This window comes from Toxotes jaculatrix, chromosome 13, assembly GCF_017976425.1.
Source record: "Toxotes jaculatrix isolate fToxJac2 chromosome 13, fToxJac2.pri, whole genome shotgun sequence".
Classification (NCBI taxonomy): Eukaryota; Metazoa; Chordata; class Actinopteri; family Toxotidae; genus Toxotes; species Toxotes jaculatrix.
This window is the reverse complement of record NC_054406.1, coordinates 9,507,348-9,524,205: the sequence shown is the minus strand read 5'-3', so window position 1 is coordinate 9,524,205 and position 16,858 is coordinate 9,507,348. Positions and strand designations below refer to the sequence as shown.

Sequence of the window (16,858 nt, the reverse complement as noted above, 5' to 3'; positions counted from 1 at the left end):
TCTCCTCCAACACCAAGTTTCCATCATGATTCTGCTGCTCTTCAGCCATCTTCAGTGCAATACACAGAGGGGGCTTTCTCTTGCTGCCAAGGACAGAAAGGCTTTGTCAGTCTGTTTGAATGTTCGCTATAAAAAAAAAAGAGCAAAAAGAAAAAAAAAAGTAGGGATGCCTGTCAGCAAGCTCCTGTCCTGCAATCTTCTCAGATTGTTTTCCTTTGCTTCAGGCTGTGATTTGCTTTCCTATCCTTATTTTTTTTTTTTAGAGTAACCCAACAAAGAAAACACAAGATATTTTTATCCTTCTGGTAATTCTTCTCCATCCTGAGCCTCTGTTCTCACTTAGCACAATCGACCAACGTACTACCTCATAATACTCATGTTTTCTCCAGCAAAACTGCCTAACAAACCTGTCCTCATATTCTCCTCCTCTTAATCTGTACATACATGGTCACTAGAGTTAGCCACCTCAAATTTCTCATTTAAATTGGCAGCCTAACTGTTTAGCATCTCATGAGAGAATAATTAAATATCTTGAATGTTTTCCTTGTGTTTTCCCATGTTTGGGTGACACTTAATATGTGTATTGGCTGCGTTATGAGTGTCTTTCCAACCTTTCCTCCTAAAATTACAATCAGAGAACAAGGAATAGAAAACACTGATGTGTCTGTACAATGCTTATCAATTAATCATAGTAACAGCTTGTGGTTAAGCAGCATCATGACATTTAGCCTATAAGTCTATAAAGGGCAGCTATGATAAGTTGAATGTGGCTTGCAATACAAATTCATAATTCACTGTGGCCTACAGGTTTTCAATTTTCTTTGCTATGGTCTGTGAAATTAAGGTGTGACTAGATTTCCTAAGCTGGAAGTTACCTTTCTCCTTTTTTCATTCTATTTATCTATCTGTTTATCTGTCTATCTATCCATCCATCCATCCATCATCTATCTTTATTGATTATTTTCAAACGCAATAACATGTTTATTTTACTTGTGTTCTTTTTTTTGTCATTGTTGTATAGTGATCATGCCGAAATCATCAATGCCGAAAACTAAAAAAAAAAACCCAAAACTTGTGTCTGTGCCATATAGCTGCATGGACACATCTTCAAAGACGTGGCTGCCGCATCAGAGTCAGTTTGGGTTGGTTGGCCAAGCGGAGGTTTGCTGTGGCGGACCTGGAGTTTTAACCCCAAGTGAGTCAGTTTAGCCCCAAAACGGTTCAATTTTTCTCCACTGTCAGCTGTGCCTGCTGTAATTTCTCAACCTCTTCTCCAGTCTGTTCGTGGTCCAGTAAGATTTTTCTGTTATATGTGTTTTTATATGTTCGCCTTTAATCCGTCCTTTACTCTGAGATCCGTGGACACAATTGTTGCCAATGTTTAATGAAAGGATTGACACACACTTTAGACTCAGCTGTGCCGCTCTGCTCATTTTCCTCTGCTATGGCTTTCCGGTCCTTTTCAGCACTATGAAGCTTTACAAAAGTACCATAATATATTGAGGATTTTTTACCACTCAGTCCTCCACCGGAGTATCACTCACCCTCTGAGCCCTGCTTTGTCACACTCCCAGAGTTTTATTTTGACATCCTCTAGGTTTGATAACGCCATTTGCCTTTTACTCCGGCTTTGATACACTCTGGAGTCTTCCTCCTCTCTGTGCTCTTTACTTCCGCACATGAAAGCAGCCATTTTTGCTCCTTCGAGGGACAGGGAGACAAATAATTTTTTTTGTTAGTTAGCGCAGCATGTAAAGCTGTTATTTCATTTGAGACATTTAGCCAGGCAGTATTGTTTTGAGCCGAAACAAACAAGAGGCGGTTTATACTGTAGCAGAAGTCTCGTTTGAAAATTGCCTCAATGTGAACTATGATGTGGTGATATAACACAGAAGTAGCTCAGTACAGTCAGGATTGAGAGCTTCAAATTGCTGCTTGATTGCTAGATTTTCATTTTCACCATTTTCAGCTCTTTAATTTGAGTCTGCTCATTTACAAGCACCACAATAATGCTTCAAAATACATTAGTAAAAATGAAGGTAGTTTGATGGAGAGCAGTGCACAAACTACAAACACGTTCCTATGGTAACTAGGCCACACTCCCCTTGGCTGGCTCACACACACACAGGCAGAGGGACATGCAAGAGAGAGACGAGAGTGATGGAAAACACACGTGATGGAGAGCAACTTCAGATTGTTTATTTAGGTTACTGTTTTTCTACCTTTCTGTGCTCTGAGGGAATTTACACTTTCAAAAACCGGTCTCTTGGCCCTGAGAAATTGTGGTTACATTGCAGGATGTTAGAAGTCACTTTCTTTCTGTTCCTCCAAAAATATCTGTCAGTTTTCAAGCAGGTTCTTTCCCGTGGCTCCCTCGCGCCCACACTGCCCCTGATTCCTCAACCCTTCCACCCACCTCTGCTTTCAAATCCTGCAGCTCTGCCTCTTCTGTGCATTTTGCATTTACTTGATTACAGATTACAGTACTGTTTCTAAACATAGCACCAGAGTGGCTCTGAACACAATCAGAAGTGTCACTTGTCCTTATTTTTGCTCAACTTTTCCTCTCCCAAGCCTAAGTTTTTTTTTCCTCCATTTAAAAATCTTTGATCTAAACCATTAAAGCACTGTTAAGTTTTAATGCCATTATCTTTTAAATGAATGCATTATGTAGGGTGCATAATTGAGCTGCTTTGAATATATTAACACCTCCAAGTTTGCATTCATAAGGCAGTTTAAGTGTATTAGTTTATTCACCTTGCACGTGAAATCACCACGCATTGCAAGACAAGAGTTTAATCTATCAAACAGCGGATTCCCTAAATGTCAGCAGTGTATGTCTCTGTGTGCTTGGCATCTCCAGTGTAATTCTGTGTTTCCTAAATCGCTGCTCACCCTTAAACCGTGTCAAACCTCCTGGGGCGAAGCTGCCAGCTTGTCAAAGAGCCACGAGGCTGATGCAGCAAGGTTTTGCTCCTGTCAGTTATGCAGGCTGATTGTTTGGACATCTGACTGTTAATGAATGGTCTTAACTTTCTGTAAACACTTGCACTGTCTGTGGTTTTTCAGCAGCTGTTTTTGTGGCAGATAATACTTAAGAGCAAAAAAATGGATAATGATGTAACAGCCAATATTCTTTTTTTTTTTTTTTTTACATACACACATAGCAGACATTTTGATAAGGATCCCTAAAATGTATTTTTTTAATAATTGGGAGTAAATATTTACTACTTTTTTATGGTTGGAAACATATTGCGGCATTGATTTTAAATAATCTCAAATTTATCTTGAGCATTTCTATAGTACAATCTCTTGCTACTTACGGGCCATCGTATATGTTGATACTGATATGCCTGTGTTAAGCTATTAGCTCACAATATTGGCCAGCAAATTTATCGGTAGGATTGTAAAAGTAACAGCAAACAATTTAAGACAAGCAGCGCTGGGTCTGACTGTTTTGAATAGATACATACAGTAGAAACTGTGAATGGGCAAAAAACTGAACTGTCAGAAAGCAAAACAGTTTGTCTCGAGTAAATGAACGCTGAGCCTTCGCCTCAGCATCATGTTATTGGCTGCAGAAACTATGCTATGATATATGGATGTCAGTTATTTGTTATTTTGATAACATTTTCCCAGATGTTCAACCACAGTTCAGTGACGGGCATTTTATGCAGGAAAGTCAATGTTGTTAGTCTACCTTGACATATTGACTTAGATTATGGACATATTTGTGCTGCTGGAAAAACAGCAAATTCTCAACCATAATTACCAGTCGGTTGTTGACATGAGCAGTATTTACTAGTTGGAATATGGCAATTACAGAGACTTCCATATGACATGAATGCGACATCTGCCCCAGCAGGCCTGCCTGTGAGTCACCAGAGGCTCCTTGTTGTCAGATGCTCCAGACCAAACAAAACAAGATTTTGCGTGTGTGATCAGTTAGTGGAAACATTATCACTCCAAGACAAACTGGACAGTCACAATAAAATCAGTATACGGTCACTTTTCTCAGAAGGGTCAGCTCCCAACCTCAGTGCAATGAGTCTTGAGATGTAAATTATGTCCTTTGTAGCACTCATAATACTGGACAAGGCACATATATGACATTAAACAGAACTGACTATGAGAGGGTCATATTGACCCTCTCATAGTCAGGATCCATATTGAGGTAATTTTCCTTTTAAAACTGTGCTGTTAAATACATTCAAACCTTTATGTTCACACCAGAAAAGTGAGTGATTTTAGGTACTGACAGCCTTATGTTTATATTCAGCTCCAGAGTTGTGTTGACTGAAATGTTTGGGAAAATTCACAGCACTGTATAAACCAGCTTAACGCTTTTAAACCTATCTGTTGTCCCAGCAGTATTCTCTGTGGGAATTTTTTGGCCATGCTATTATTTCTTCAGTCATAGTTGTGTCCTCCAAATGACACAGGCATCACTGGAGAGGACACAGTCAAACTCTAAAATAACTTTCCAGACAAGTGAAACTGTGTGGGGATGTTAGCTGTTTTGTAATATGTGTGAAAACTTGTTCACATTGAATGTCGAGCCTTCCTTTTTGATAAAGTGCATTTGCAAGCCAACAAACAGGCAGTGTTTAGGATTGTACTGTAGTATTGTTTTATCTTCTGATACTGATCCTGATACCTCAGCTCAGGGTCCTGATAACTCAGATCCTGATACCTTCTGATACCTCGTTGGGATCATTATCAGTGGGTTGGTTGGTTCACCACTTGATGGACTGACATGAAATTTGGTGCAGATGTGCATGGTGGCCAGAGGATGGCACCTACTGTCTTTAATGACCCCCTGACTTTTCTCCAGTACTATTGGCTTATGACCCAATGCCTCCAAAAGTAATGGCATTCCCATCCGCTTCTGTTGTGCTTTGGGTTAAGTGCGAACTGGCAAATGTGAGGATGCTAACATGCCAAATTTAGATAGTGAACATGCTAAACATTATACCTGCTTAACATCAGCATGTTAGCATGCTGGCATTAGCGTTTAGGTAAGCAATGCTGTGCCAGAATATAGCCTGAGAGAGCTTCTTGCATGGCTGTAGACTTTTAAGTGTGTTTGGCCTGTCATCTTGTTGACCACTAGTAGTGCCATAGAGCATTGCTCTTGAAGTGCTGTCTTGTTATGTAAGCATGAAGTAACTGAATCCAGGGATTGCTGTGGAGCTAAAAACTGAGTCGGCTGCTCACTGCGACTGAATGAGTTTAACTGAATTGTTTAATGACACTGAGTAAATGTATTTAATCTAGATCGGTCTCATCATAGCTGATACTCAGTCCACCTGATAAGGCCAGCATTGGTGTTGATACCAATCCAGCAGATCGGATCGGCGCATCCCTAATTGTGATTTCAGTAACGATTTTTTGATGACTGTGTGCCATGGGCTGAAAGGAAAGAGGGGGTCGGTTTTCATTAAGTGCATCTTTTGGTAAATGAATAGCTGCTGTGGGATTTCATGGCTATTAAAAACCAATCAAGTATCCTTATACTGCATCTGTTTTTTTTTTGTAGATAACAAAAAGAAAATGTTCCTGTGCAAAACATTATGATTTTATTCAGTTTATTAAAAAAAACAAAGTTTCCAAATGTGTATTAATAGAGAGATATACGGTCTCCAACACCCACTCACAGTCTTCCTCTTGCTGTCTTTCTCTCCCTCTGTATCTCAGTTAGCTAGAGGCTGTTGCCACCCACACACTCCGTCCTGACAGCAATTTACATTCAGAGTAGCCCATGTGAACACATCCGTGTGTTATAATATGTCACATTTACTTAAAGCACCAGATGCTGCAGGTGACTGTTTTAGTGGCAGCAATGTTAAAATCAGGAATATGCTAGATGTTCCTCCGCAGGGTCATTCAATCAATTCGATGCAGGTCTGCCTCTGAGAGGTGTCAGAATTCAGCCCCACATCAGAGACAAAAGAAGCCGAAATATTTCCTCCAGCTGAGGAAGATTCCCCCTCGTGGGCAGCCAATAGGTCTGATCAGGTCACTCACACGTGTCTTTGCAGAAACACGGCGCTGTGCGGCATGTTACTTTCTCATCATCTTTATTGTGCAGTTGTGTGCCAATATCTTCTACAGTTCAAGCAGCAGCCCTTGGAGTTGTTTCCATGGATACCAAACAATTAGCTGGGATTCAGAATAGAACCTGGAGAGTAGCCTATTTACAGGCTTTGGGAGCAGGGAAATCATAGGATGACAGAGTGTCTTGATTCTCTGTAGCAAAGGGAAAAAAACAGCTCTGTTGGGTAGTGGGTAATTTCTAAAAAAAAAAAATAAAAAAAAAATTACCCCAGCACATCAATCATGGACAAAAATAGAAGGGTGAATATCAACAAGAAACCTGATCACATTTTTAGTCTTAAGAGACCAACCTATGGATGAGTCAGTGACATTTTATGCCTCGCTTCAAAGGATCAAATGTATGACGGATGATGTTGATTACACAACCAGCTAAAAAAATGAATACAATCCTAACAGTGTATGAATATAAATTAGGATGTGTCTCTGTTGTAGAACCAGGGCTGAAAAATCATCTTTAGCCTCAAGTAAGGGCCACCTTACCTTTAGACAGGCTTCATTCCCCCTTGTACTGCTGTCATTACATTCACACTGACATTGTTTTTATGTTATCTGATGTCTTACTGAGAGGGGGGATATTTTGTTATGTTTCACACTAATCTTTAATTGGTGGCAAGTGATGTATCTGTCCCACTAATGGAATTTTCAATTGACACGACGTAATGTTTTCCACATTGATCAAAGGAATATGTCAATTTAAGACTTGTTATTCCTGCAGCTCGGCTTAGAACAACCGCGGTGTCAGTCTCATCAGTGCCACCAAAATGACACTATTTTTCTGTCATTGTTTTTCATGAATGTAGCTAGATAGATAGCTGTAATTGGTCAACTCTTTTTCTAACATGGGGAAATGTCAATCAACAGGAACAATACCAGACCTATCTGAAACCAGGCTAGGAAATAGGACAATAGGAGGGACAGAGGGAGGAAATTGGAGGGAAATATACTGCTTGCGGATTTGGTGATTGGAGTTATATGGGACATATTTGCATCCATTCTGCTGTTTGTAAAACCCCTCTTTCATTTCTGTTGTTGTTTGTACAGGATAAGGATTTTGGAGTAACATATGGAGCATTCACGATCTTCCTTTCTCCTGGGCATTGGCCCCTTCTTAGTCAGCACACAGTCATACAGAGGAAACATCAGATCTTAATCCCTAAAGATAGCTGCTAGTACTTTTATAGATCCATCACCATGTTCCAGAGTTTTCAGAGGCCTAAAGTCAGACGAAGACTGTGAGGTTGAGGATGACTCATTTGAGTGTGTTTCCTCCTTCGATTGTATAGGTGTCCAATATAGTTCTCACACCAGGATTTGCGTCATTTTCCATTGGCCTTAGATACAAAAACTTTTCCAGTGGAAGGGAGATAAATAGCTACTGTCACAGACAACATACAAGTGTCTTTCAGACTGTCACAATGTTGTTCTTTGTGGTTTTTTTGAGGCTGTAGCTGTCTGTCTTTGTTGGTGAGCTTCACTTACACCTACTATTCTGAATTGTTGATGTGCTGGTAGCTTGCTAGTGATTACTGTGTGTTCTGTCATGATTTCCGATGCTGTTTCCCTTTCTATATGTGACAGAAGCAGCTCCAAGGTAATGATTACAGGCTATGAATAAGACAATGTTCTAACTTGATAATGTGGTATAAAAGGTACTAAAACATCCCCTTTTAACTGACTGAACATTAAACAACATACAAGAAAAATAAATATGTAATGCAATAACAATTCAAGTTATTATATTATGATTCAACATTATAATTACATTATCTGCTAAGCTGTTACACCCTTGATGAAGAAATCATGCAATATGTACTAATGTGTTTTATTCCTTTAATGACTTATTTCAAAGGGCATTTTGTCTTGTTTTGTTATTACAGCCTAAAATTTACCACCAGTTGTTAGAGACATTTCTGTAATTCTGCTCATGGCCTCATGTTGTTTTAATATCTGATAAGAGTGTGAAAACATTTTGAAAGGTGACACACACTGATAATTGTCATTCAGACTTAATATCACTCAATTGTGTGGCTGCCTGTGCACCTGTTACCTCACAGTTTATCCATGAAGCCCATTCTCCTGCTATTTTGACTATTTTCAACACTTCATTCATTTTAATTATGCCACATCTTATAATTGGTTGCTACAGTCTTGTAGCTGTGGCCTGTTTGACATAAGCATAACTCTTGAATGCAATGTGAAATTGATACCAAATTTAGTTGACACAAGCACTGGTGCTAAATTCGATGGTATTTTGTGTACAGGCAGCCCTACAGCAATGCAATGAATTTAAATGGCAGTAACTTAGCAGCCATAAATCTAACGCTCATGGAAATTTGCACCGTTCATACAAAACCATAATATTCCCAGGATTTTAGTGATTTATTTGATAATATATGTAGTTCAAAGAGAATCTGGAACCAGATGCAGAGACAAATCAAACTAAAAAAATGATCTAGAATAACCTTTTGTTCTTTTTCATATTTACTAATCACCTTTTTTCTGGATTTTTATCTTTTTTGGCACTCTTTGCTCATAGACCAATCTCGCAGGGCAAGTTTTGCCTCTGCAAGACAGTCAAGCATGGAAACCCCTCCCAATGCCACCCCACAGCCCTTCAGACAGCCGGTGAGTACAGCAAAGTCTCTTACATTTTACAATGCAATCCAATCTCACATAGAAAATATGCACAGATTGGCTTTTTGGGGCCCTGTCTGATATCATTAATTACTAATTCTCACTTGGGAAAGAAAGCCAATTTGGTGCTTGAATGAGAGTTTAAATTTTCATAGAGAAGAATCCAAATGGTACAATTTTCATACATACATTTTTGGGTGTGAAGGATATTTTTATTGAATTATGCAGCCTTTCAGTTGGGGAAATGTCTTTACTCTGCAATGAACTGCAATTTTTTTCTGTTTTCCCTGATTGAATCTTCAGAGTTTTCTCAATCGAAGGTTGAAGGGTTCCATCAAGAGGGCCAAAAGTCAGCCCAAACTGGACCGGACCAGCAGCTTCAGACAAATGATTTTGCCCCGGTTTCGTAGTGCTGACCAAGAAAGGTAATAAACCTTTACTGTATAAAGCTTTCCTATAATTTCACGTAATACCATTGATCCAGCCTCTAGCTGCATATTCTAACTCAGCGCCATGGGGGGGTTGGAGCCTGTCCCAGCATGCTTTGGTCAAAAGCCAAGCAAGATACTGTGGACAGGCTGCCAGTTTATCACAGGTGTAACAAATATATTCCTACCTGTGAGTGAGTTAGTGTTCACAGTTCACCCTAGATACATGTTACGAAAAGTCTGGAGAGGCCATAGTTGCAATTAATCATGTGTTTCTTTGTGATTTATATTGTTTTCTTATGGTAATATAATAATTATCAAATCAAAGCTGAAAAAAATATGTAATCACACTAAACTGGTTGTTATATGTATAATTCATGATAGGAATCGGTGCATAATAAAGATATAAATATCATAAATATCTTAATGATTTTTTTAAGTTTAAATAAACCAAATTTAATTTTTCAAACTTTAATAGACCCCACTGATTCACAGGAGGCAGATATAACAGTTCCATAGACAGCTCTTCCAAAGCAAATTAATTCCCATCACCTTTACCTGCACGTTAAGATTATTACTCACAATGCATGCTTACATGCCTAAATTAGCATTTGTGTTATCCTGAGGGACGATGTGTTTTAATCCTTTCCTCAAAAAGCTAAAATCTACTCTGCGGCCTGAAAAGCCACTTCTGCCTTTATGTGTCTGAGGCAGAGTGTGGATAAATGTCACACTGCCAGCGGTGCTCTGAGGAGCCCACCTGACGCTCTTCACTCAAACTGTGTCTCCTTATCAACCACTCTGACGAAAGCAAAGCTCTGCTGAATGAAGGACATTGCCTTTAGTGATACCTTCACAGGTAGTTAGAGCTTGTGCTTTTTCCAGAATGATATTAATAGAAATGTTAGAAAAGCTGCCGTCAGCATCAGCTGTTACAAATTACCAACTTAAACCTGATTTGCTATGTGAAGCTCATTAAATGTGGAGAGCATATAATCACTACATTAAAGAAAAATGCTGGTTATCTAAGGTCATTTTATGTCTACAAAAATGAAATGCTCTTATATACTATAACAAAAGGAGAAAGGTATACAGTATTGTATGAACATCGCAGTTACAAGGCTAATGACTCCAAATCACGCATTTATTTTAATAAATACTCCTGTTTGTTTTTGATTGAATTTTCACAGTGTTCTACTGTTAACAGTTTTGAGATATTTATCACCCTGGGTGGATTGGATGGTTAAGTGCACCTGCCATCATGCCTACATATATATATATGTATATGTATATATCACAAGTCTCAATATTTCACAAGTCTGTTGGACTTTCTGGTAGAACTGAGTTACTCTGTGGTTACATTTATCTTGTCAATGTGATTTATATCATATGATCATGTTAGCATGCAATAGCTTGCAGGTCTCATGACAGCTTTTTCTTGTTTTGTATTCTGACGCAAGGTCATATCCCCGAGGAATCTCGCTTGCATTGTGATCAAAATTTTATGCAGTCCTCACACAATCCAGTCACGATGCACATATGGGAAATGTAATGAGGTAGAGAGGGAGAGGCACAAAGTAAAAATGTAATGCTGACAGTACACTTTCCTCCCACCAAAGGAGATGCACAATAGACATTTTTAGGGCAGGTGTGGATGTCCGATGCTCAGAAGATGCGGAATGTGTCGTTTAGCAAATGATGAAAAGGTCCTTTGTTCTAAAATGCGAGGGTGAGAGCCAATGCAGAAGCAAAATCCAAATGTTTAAACAAATTATATACTAACCCAAGGGGTTCTGTGGAGGCTGCACTAAAGAAGGTGGGGGGGGCTTATTGGTGTTGGGGCTAAAGTGACTTTCTGCCTCAGTTAGTGTGCTTTCCCCTCTAACCATAGCCATTCACCGGCTCCCACTGCTGTCTCAGACAGCTGCCTTCACAGCCTGCTTTGAGTTCTGCCCACACACGCTTAATTCACTCAGTAGTGTTAAGTTGACTTTGCTATAAACCCTCGGCGTCCAACTTCACACTCTAGCTTTCCAACACAGCTGCTCTGCCTCTGCTGCCAAGTCGGTTTACCAGAGCATTTTTCATGGGCTGCGTATTGCGATGGCACTGTCAGCTCCTTAAACTAGATGATCCGCTGTACCTCTGACCAGTGTTAAATCTGGCCTTAAAACAGTGCTCATCATTTGCAGTTATCAGGTGTTTCTTCAAAGCTGCTGCCTTTTACCAGTTTCTTACCCCTTATTTTCTCTCTTATTGTCAAAGCTAATGTTAATAATGACGAGGCTCTAGTTTTTCAGTGCAGATACATCTTCAGTTCATCATTTTTCAAAATTAGTTTCAGGAAATGTTAAAGAAACCGTTACACATTACACTTGTTCACTTTCTCACTGAGCATTATATGAGAAGATTGATACCACTCTCGTATTTGTTTATCAAATATGAAACCATTGCCAGAAGCCGCTTAGCTTAGCTTAGCTTTAAGACTGCAAACACGGGGACTGCAGGACGTTTCTGTTCCCCTTTGAGAAATAATCCACACGCACATAACCCACTGTAAAAATTTACACTTCAGTTTTTGTGTGAATAAAACAGGTGAGATATAATGTATTAATTAATGAACTTTAGATGTGCTGGTATGTAGATTTTGTCATCTTTGGACAGAGCCAGCACTAGCTGGTGTAAAAACTAGAGGCAGCCTCTAGTTTTTACACTAAGCCTTCTCATCTAACTTCAACCAAGAAAGCAAAGATGTTTATTTCCCAAAATATTGGACTGTGCCTTCAAATCAAACTGAAAAGCCAAAGATCTGTATTTTTGCCAATAGGACTGGAACTTTCATTCTATATTTTATAGTTCTGTCAGCCATCCAATCAATTTACTGGCTCACATTCAGTCTCCATTGCTGCACATTATCCTGAAAAGCCACAGCTGAACCTAAAGGACAGGACCTAAAGGACAGGCACCCACTTGCTGGCTGAGATAAGACACACATACTAAAGTTGTACCAATAATGGATTTAATTTGGTTTGCCTCCTTTTCCCACAACTCCTCAGAAAAAATGTTTTCCTGGCTACATTTTTTTTCATTTGTCCTATTGACCTCACTTCGCCTGAGAGACTCACCTTTCTGCTTCCATTTTTCTCTCTCTTGATAGAGCTGCCCCGTTCCAAAGGTTACCCAACGATCAGGCCTAATCCTCTGTGCCTCTTATAGTTACTCACTATACTACAGTATTCCTACAGACTTTAACTGCTGCTTTTACACTGTAGGCAATACCAACATTACATTTACATGTACATTTTTAAATTCTTGTGTATCTATAGGAAATTAAAGAATGGCATTTCCAGACAACACCACAATCGGAGAAACTGTGGGCCATTTCCTAACATACAGTATGAGTCACATGAGCCGGAACAACAGATCAAACTGCAAACACCAGAACTGAAAATCTGGTAGTCTTAACTTTTCCATATACTCATTATAAAAGGATCAGATCTCAAAAATCAGACTGCAATTGCAGAAGGAACTCACAAGGATTTCAGAGCTGCAGTGACTCATTTTGTATTATATGACAGCACCGATATAATCAGATCTGAATTCGGAAATGTAAATAAATCACCTCTCTGTTCTTCTTCTCTCACCAGGACTCGCTTGATGCAAAGCTTCAAAGAATCCCACTCCCATGAGTCCCTACTTTCTCCTAGCAGTGCTGCGGAGGCTTTGGACCTAGTTTTGGATGAAGAGGCCATAATCAAACCTGTCCACTCGAGCATTTTAGGACAAGAGTACTGCTTTGAGGTGTGTGAAATTGTTTAACCTTTCTCCCATTCTCCCTGGTTTTGCCCACCTACTACGGGATTTATTTTCTTTTTTATTCAATCACTTTATTTTTATAGTTAACTGACCCATTCAATTTAAATTGTTCATTGTTTTAAATACGTATCACTTCAGGCCACTTCACACTTCTCTTGAAAATTAACAAAAAATGACCTAATGGTTTGAGGAATTAGTGCTGAAACAGTTGAGTTGATTGTTCAATTTAGGTGTTTTATTAAGCAAAATGTATAAGTATTGCCTTGTTCTAGTTTCTCTTGCAGATTTGCTATTTTTCTGTGTTTGATGTAACTCAAAATTGAAAATCTGTGGGTTTTTGACTGACATGACAAGCAATTTTACACCATTGGAAATTGTCGTGGTCATTTTGCAGCAATTCAGACAATTTCTGAACTACAGATTAATATATTAATTGGAGAAACATTTAACTAGGTAATCGAAAATGAAAGTAATTCTTGCAGCCATATAAGGTGTATTTTCATTAGTAGGGGTATGCTGAAATGGTATGTTTTGTCTGAAGGTGACCACCAGTTCAGGGACAAAATGTTTTGCCTGCCGATCAGCTTCAGAGAGGGACAAGTGGATTGAGAATCTGCAACGGGCTGTCAAACCTAACAAGGTAGATACAATAGATTTTTTTGGTCTTTCATTTTAAATTCCATTAATTCCACAAAATGTACAATTACAGAAAACAGTACAATGTTTATCCGAACCCCTCCACACCAGGTGACCTGTTATCTTATCACAAAATTCAGGTTGTAAAATTAAGGACAGATGTAAATAAGGACTGTTATAATGCAGTAATAGAACTCCTCATTTCACCCTCAGGACAACAGTAGACGGGTGGACAATGTTCTCAAGTTGTGGATTATTGAAGCTCGAGACCTTCCAGCTAAGAAACGCTACTATTGTGAGCTGTGTCTGGATGACATGCTGTACGCACGCACCACCAGCAAACCCCGGACCGACACCGTCTTCTGGGGAGAGCATTTTGAATTTAACAATTTGCCTACCATTCGTAGCCTTCGCTTGCACCTCTACAAGGAAACGGACAAAAAAAGACGCAAGGTGAAGACATTGTGTCAGTAAAGCAAGCATTTAAAAAAATGAAATAAAATGAAACTAATAAGATGTGTTGTTTTGTTTGGTAATCTAGGAAAAAAGCACATACCTTGGCCTTGTCAGCATCCCCATCTCCAGCATCACTGGCCGGCAGTTTGTGGAGCAGTGGTATCCGGTGATACAGTCCAGTGTATTGGCCAAAAGTGGTGGTGTTGGAAGTGGCAAAGTCATTAACGCCTCGCTGCGTGTTAAGTCTCGCTACCAGACAATGAACATCCTCCCAATGGAGCTGTACAAGGAATTTGCCGAGTACATTACCAACAACTACCGAACACTGTGTGCAGTTCTGGAGCCGCTTTTGAGTGTGAAGAGCAAAGAGGAGGTGGCATTTGCTCTGGTGCACATCCTTCAAAGCACAGGGAAGACAAAGGTAAACAAGAGGTCAAAAGTTACCAGACTGCGTGTTATTTTTCCACAAATCAATGCTGTTCATGTCTGAGTTCATGTTTGAGTTCTCTGTGTGACCAGTTGGTTTATTTCTTTGCAGTACCCTTATATAAAAATGCTCTTTCCTTTGCATACACTCCACTGAACTGCAAATGTAATCTCTTCTCAGGAGTTCCTGTCTGACATGGCGATGTGTGAGGTGGATCGATTCATGGACCGTGAGCACTTGATCTTTCGGGAGAACACGCTCGCTACTAAGGCTGTGGAAGAGTACCTCAAACTGATAGGTCACAGATACCTCAAGGATGCTATAGGTAAAACTGCACATCACCGTGTTTCTCATTTCCTGCAGACTGAATGAAGGGGCTATTTGAAGCTCGAAGTAAATCAAATATTTTGATCAACTCAACTACATCTTAGCATAAACATCTGCCCTTTAGCAAAGTTGATGGCATTATTTAATGTCGAGATAGTTCTACACCTACATTTATGATATATTTGTTACATTTTCCCAAATTCCACTTTCATTTGAGAAACACTTGAGCTAAAGAAGAACATTTTAAATGTCACAGATACAGATTATGTTTTAATAACATTTCTGTCACAACATTAAATACAAATTTGTTCTTCTCTTCTTTTTCTTCAAATAAAGAGCTGTATTAGCTGATTTTAGATTATTATTCAATGCACATAGAGAGTAAATATGTATATGAATAAATATGCTTACAATTATATTTTCAAGTGCCATCCAAGCAGCCATTGTTAAACACCGTCTACTCACATCTTTATGTCATCCCAGTATTTTTTTTTAAACAATGACAAACTTATATCTAATAATAATATTACAGGGGGACGGTTGGTAGTAACATATTTCCCCTTGTCCCTATTTGTGGAAGATGTTGTTTTGGACAGGATTTTAGCCACTGGCAAATTACAGGAGCTGGTTCTGGAATAGAAAATGATATTCTGGGGAAACCAAGTGACCTTGATCACCGGCAGTCAGTATTATTTTACATTCGACAGCCCTAATTGGTGCTGTAATTATAGCCAAAACGAGAGGTAAAAAGTGAAGGACATAAACATTCTATACAGTCCTTAAAACCAGCGTAGGTAATGTTGAAAGCACTCAACCTCCCCTGGAATAATAGTCACATAATTTTCTTACTTCATTTTTTTTTTTTTATTCCTTATAAATAAGAGGTACAGCATTTGTGTCACTGTGTCCTGATCCAGGTTTAGCAGTAGTTTAGAGCTGAGCTTTTTGTATAATGATGCATTTTTTTGAATCATAATGACAGTCTCCTCCACAACTTTCAGGTGACTTCATTCGAGCCTTATACGAGTCTGAGGAGAACTGTGAGGTGGACCCTATGCGTATCCCGCCGTCAGTCCTCGCTGACCACCAAGCCAACCTTCGCATGTGCTGTGAGCTGTTACTCTGCAAGATTATCAACTCTCTCTGGTCAGTTTTTACATATTTCTACTCCCCCAAAAACCAAATGCATGTATCTGTTCTGCATGTGTATTGACTGGTGCCATGTGGGGTTTAAAACAGCTTGATGAACACAACTTTCTCTGTGAAGTCCATTTTGTCCATGCCAGTCACGTGAATGTGGTTGGTAGGAAATTCTGAGCCCTGCCTTTCTCAGTTTCCACATTTCTTGAAATCAGTATGTTTGAGCAAAGGTCTTAACCTGCTTTGTTATGCAGTCACTCACCCTTTCTCTTGCTCACACCCCTCCACAGCAGCAGAGGGAGGGTTAGCTGAAGGAAAAAAATGATTTTAAACTGAAAAAAGTTTCTTTCTAGAATTAGGGAAAACTGATCATTTAAAATGAGGAAAAGAAATGTATATAAAATTTTAAAAAGTACAAATTATTTTAAACAAACTCCAAAAATTAATCAAAATTAAATTTGCATTGACATTTTTTCACACCTTATTTTGTTTTTGTTTTGTTTGTTAGTCCCTTGACCTTGCTGAATTCCTTTGGATGAGCTGTTGGAGTTTATCTTGCACTTCTCCTTGACAGTGGGTTATGAAATCATGTTCTTGTTTCAGCATATTTCCCCGGGAGCTGAAGGAAGTTTTTGCCTCATGGAGGGCCAGATGTGCTGAGCGTGGAAGAGAGGATCTCGCTGACAGCCTCATCAGCTCCTCCCTGTTCCTTCGCTTCATGTGCCCAGCCATCATGTCCCCCTCCCTGTTCAACCTAATGCAGGAGTACCCCGCTGAACGCACGTCCCGCACACTCACACTCATAGCCAAAGTGATGCAGAACTTGGCCAGCCTCAGCAAGTGAGTTGCTATCCTCTTTTAAACAGTTCCCACTACA

At 39.3% G+C, this 16,858-nt stretch overlaps 1 protein-coding gene across 1 annotated transcript in view; it reads left to right on the top strand.

Annotated features, from left to right (window-relative positions):
- Positions 1–16,858, top strand: part of LOC121192173 (ras/Rap GTPase-activating protein SynGAP-like) — a 31,496-nt gene that overhangs the window by 2,599 nt on the left and 12,039 nt on the right. Inside the window, exons 2-11 of the mRNA XM_041053750.1 lie at positions 1,022–1,195; positions 8,654–8,742; positions 9,055–9,176; positions 12,827–12,980; positions 13,537–13,635; positions 13,845–14,084; positions 14,173–14,508; positions 14,695–14,839; positions 15,843–15,987; positions 16,585–16,821. Of these exons, the coding sequence (XP_040909684.1) occupies positions 1,027–1,195; positions 8,654–8,742; positions 9,055–9,176; positions 12,827–12,980; positions 13,537–13,635; positions 13,845–14,084; positions 14,173–14,508; positions 14,695–14,839; positions 15,843–15,987; positions 16,585–16,821 (1,736 nt within the window). The 5' untranslated portion in view covers positions 1,022–1,026. The remainder of the gene's footprint in view (positions 1–1,021; positions 1,196–8,653; positions 8,743–9,054; positions 9,177–12,826; positions 12,981–13,536; positions 13,636–13,844; positions 14,085–14,172; positions 14,509–14,694; positions 14,840–15,842; positions 15,988–16,584; positions 16,822–16,858) is intronic.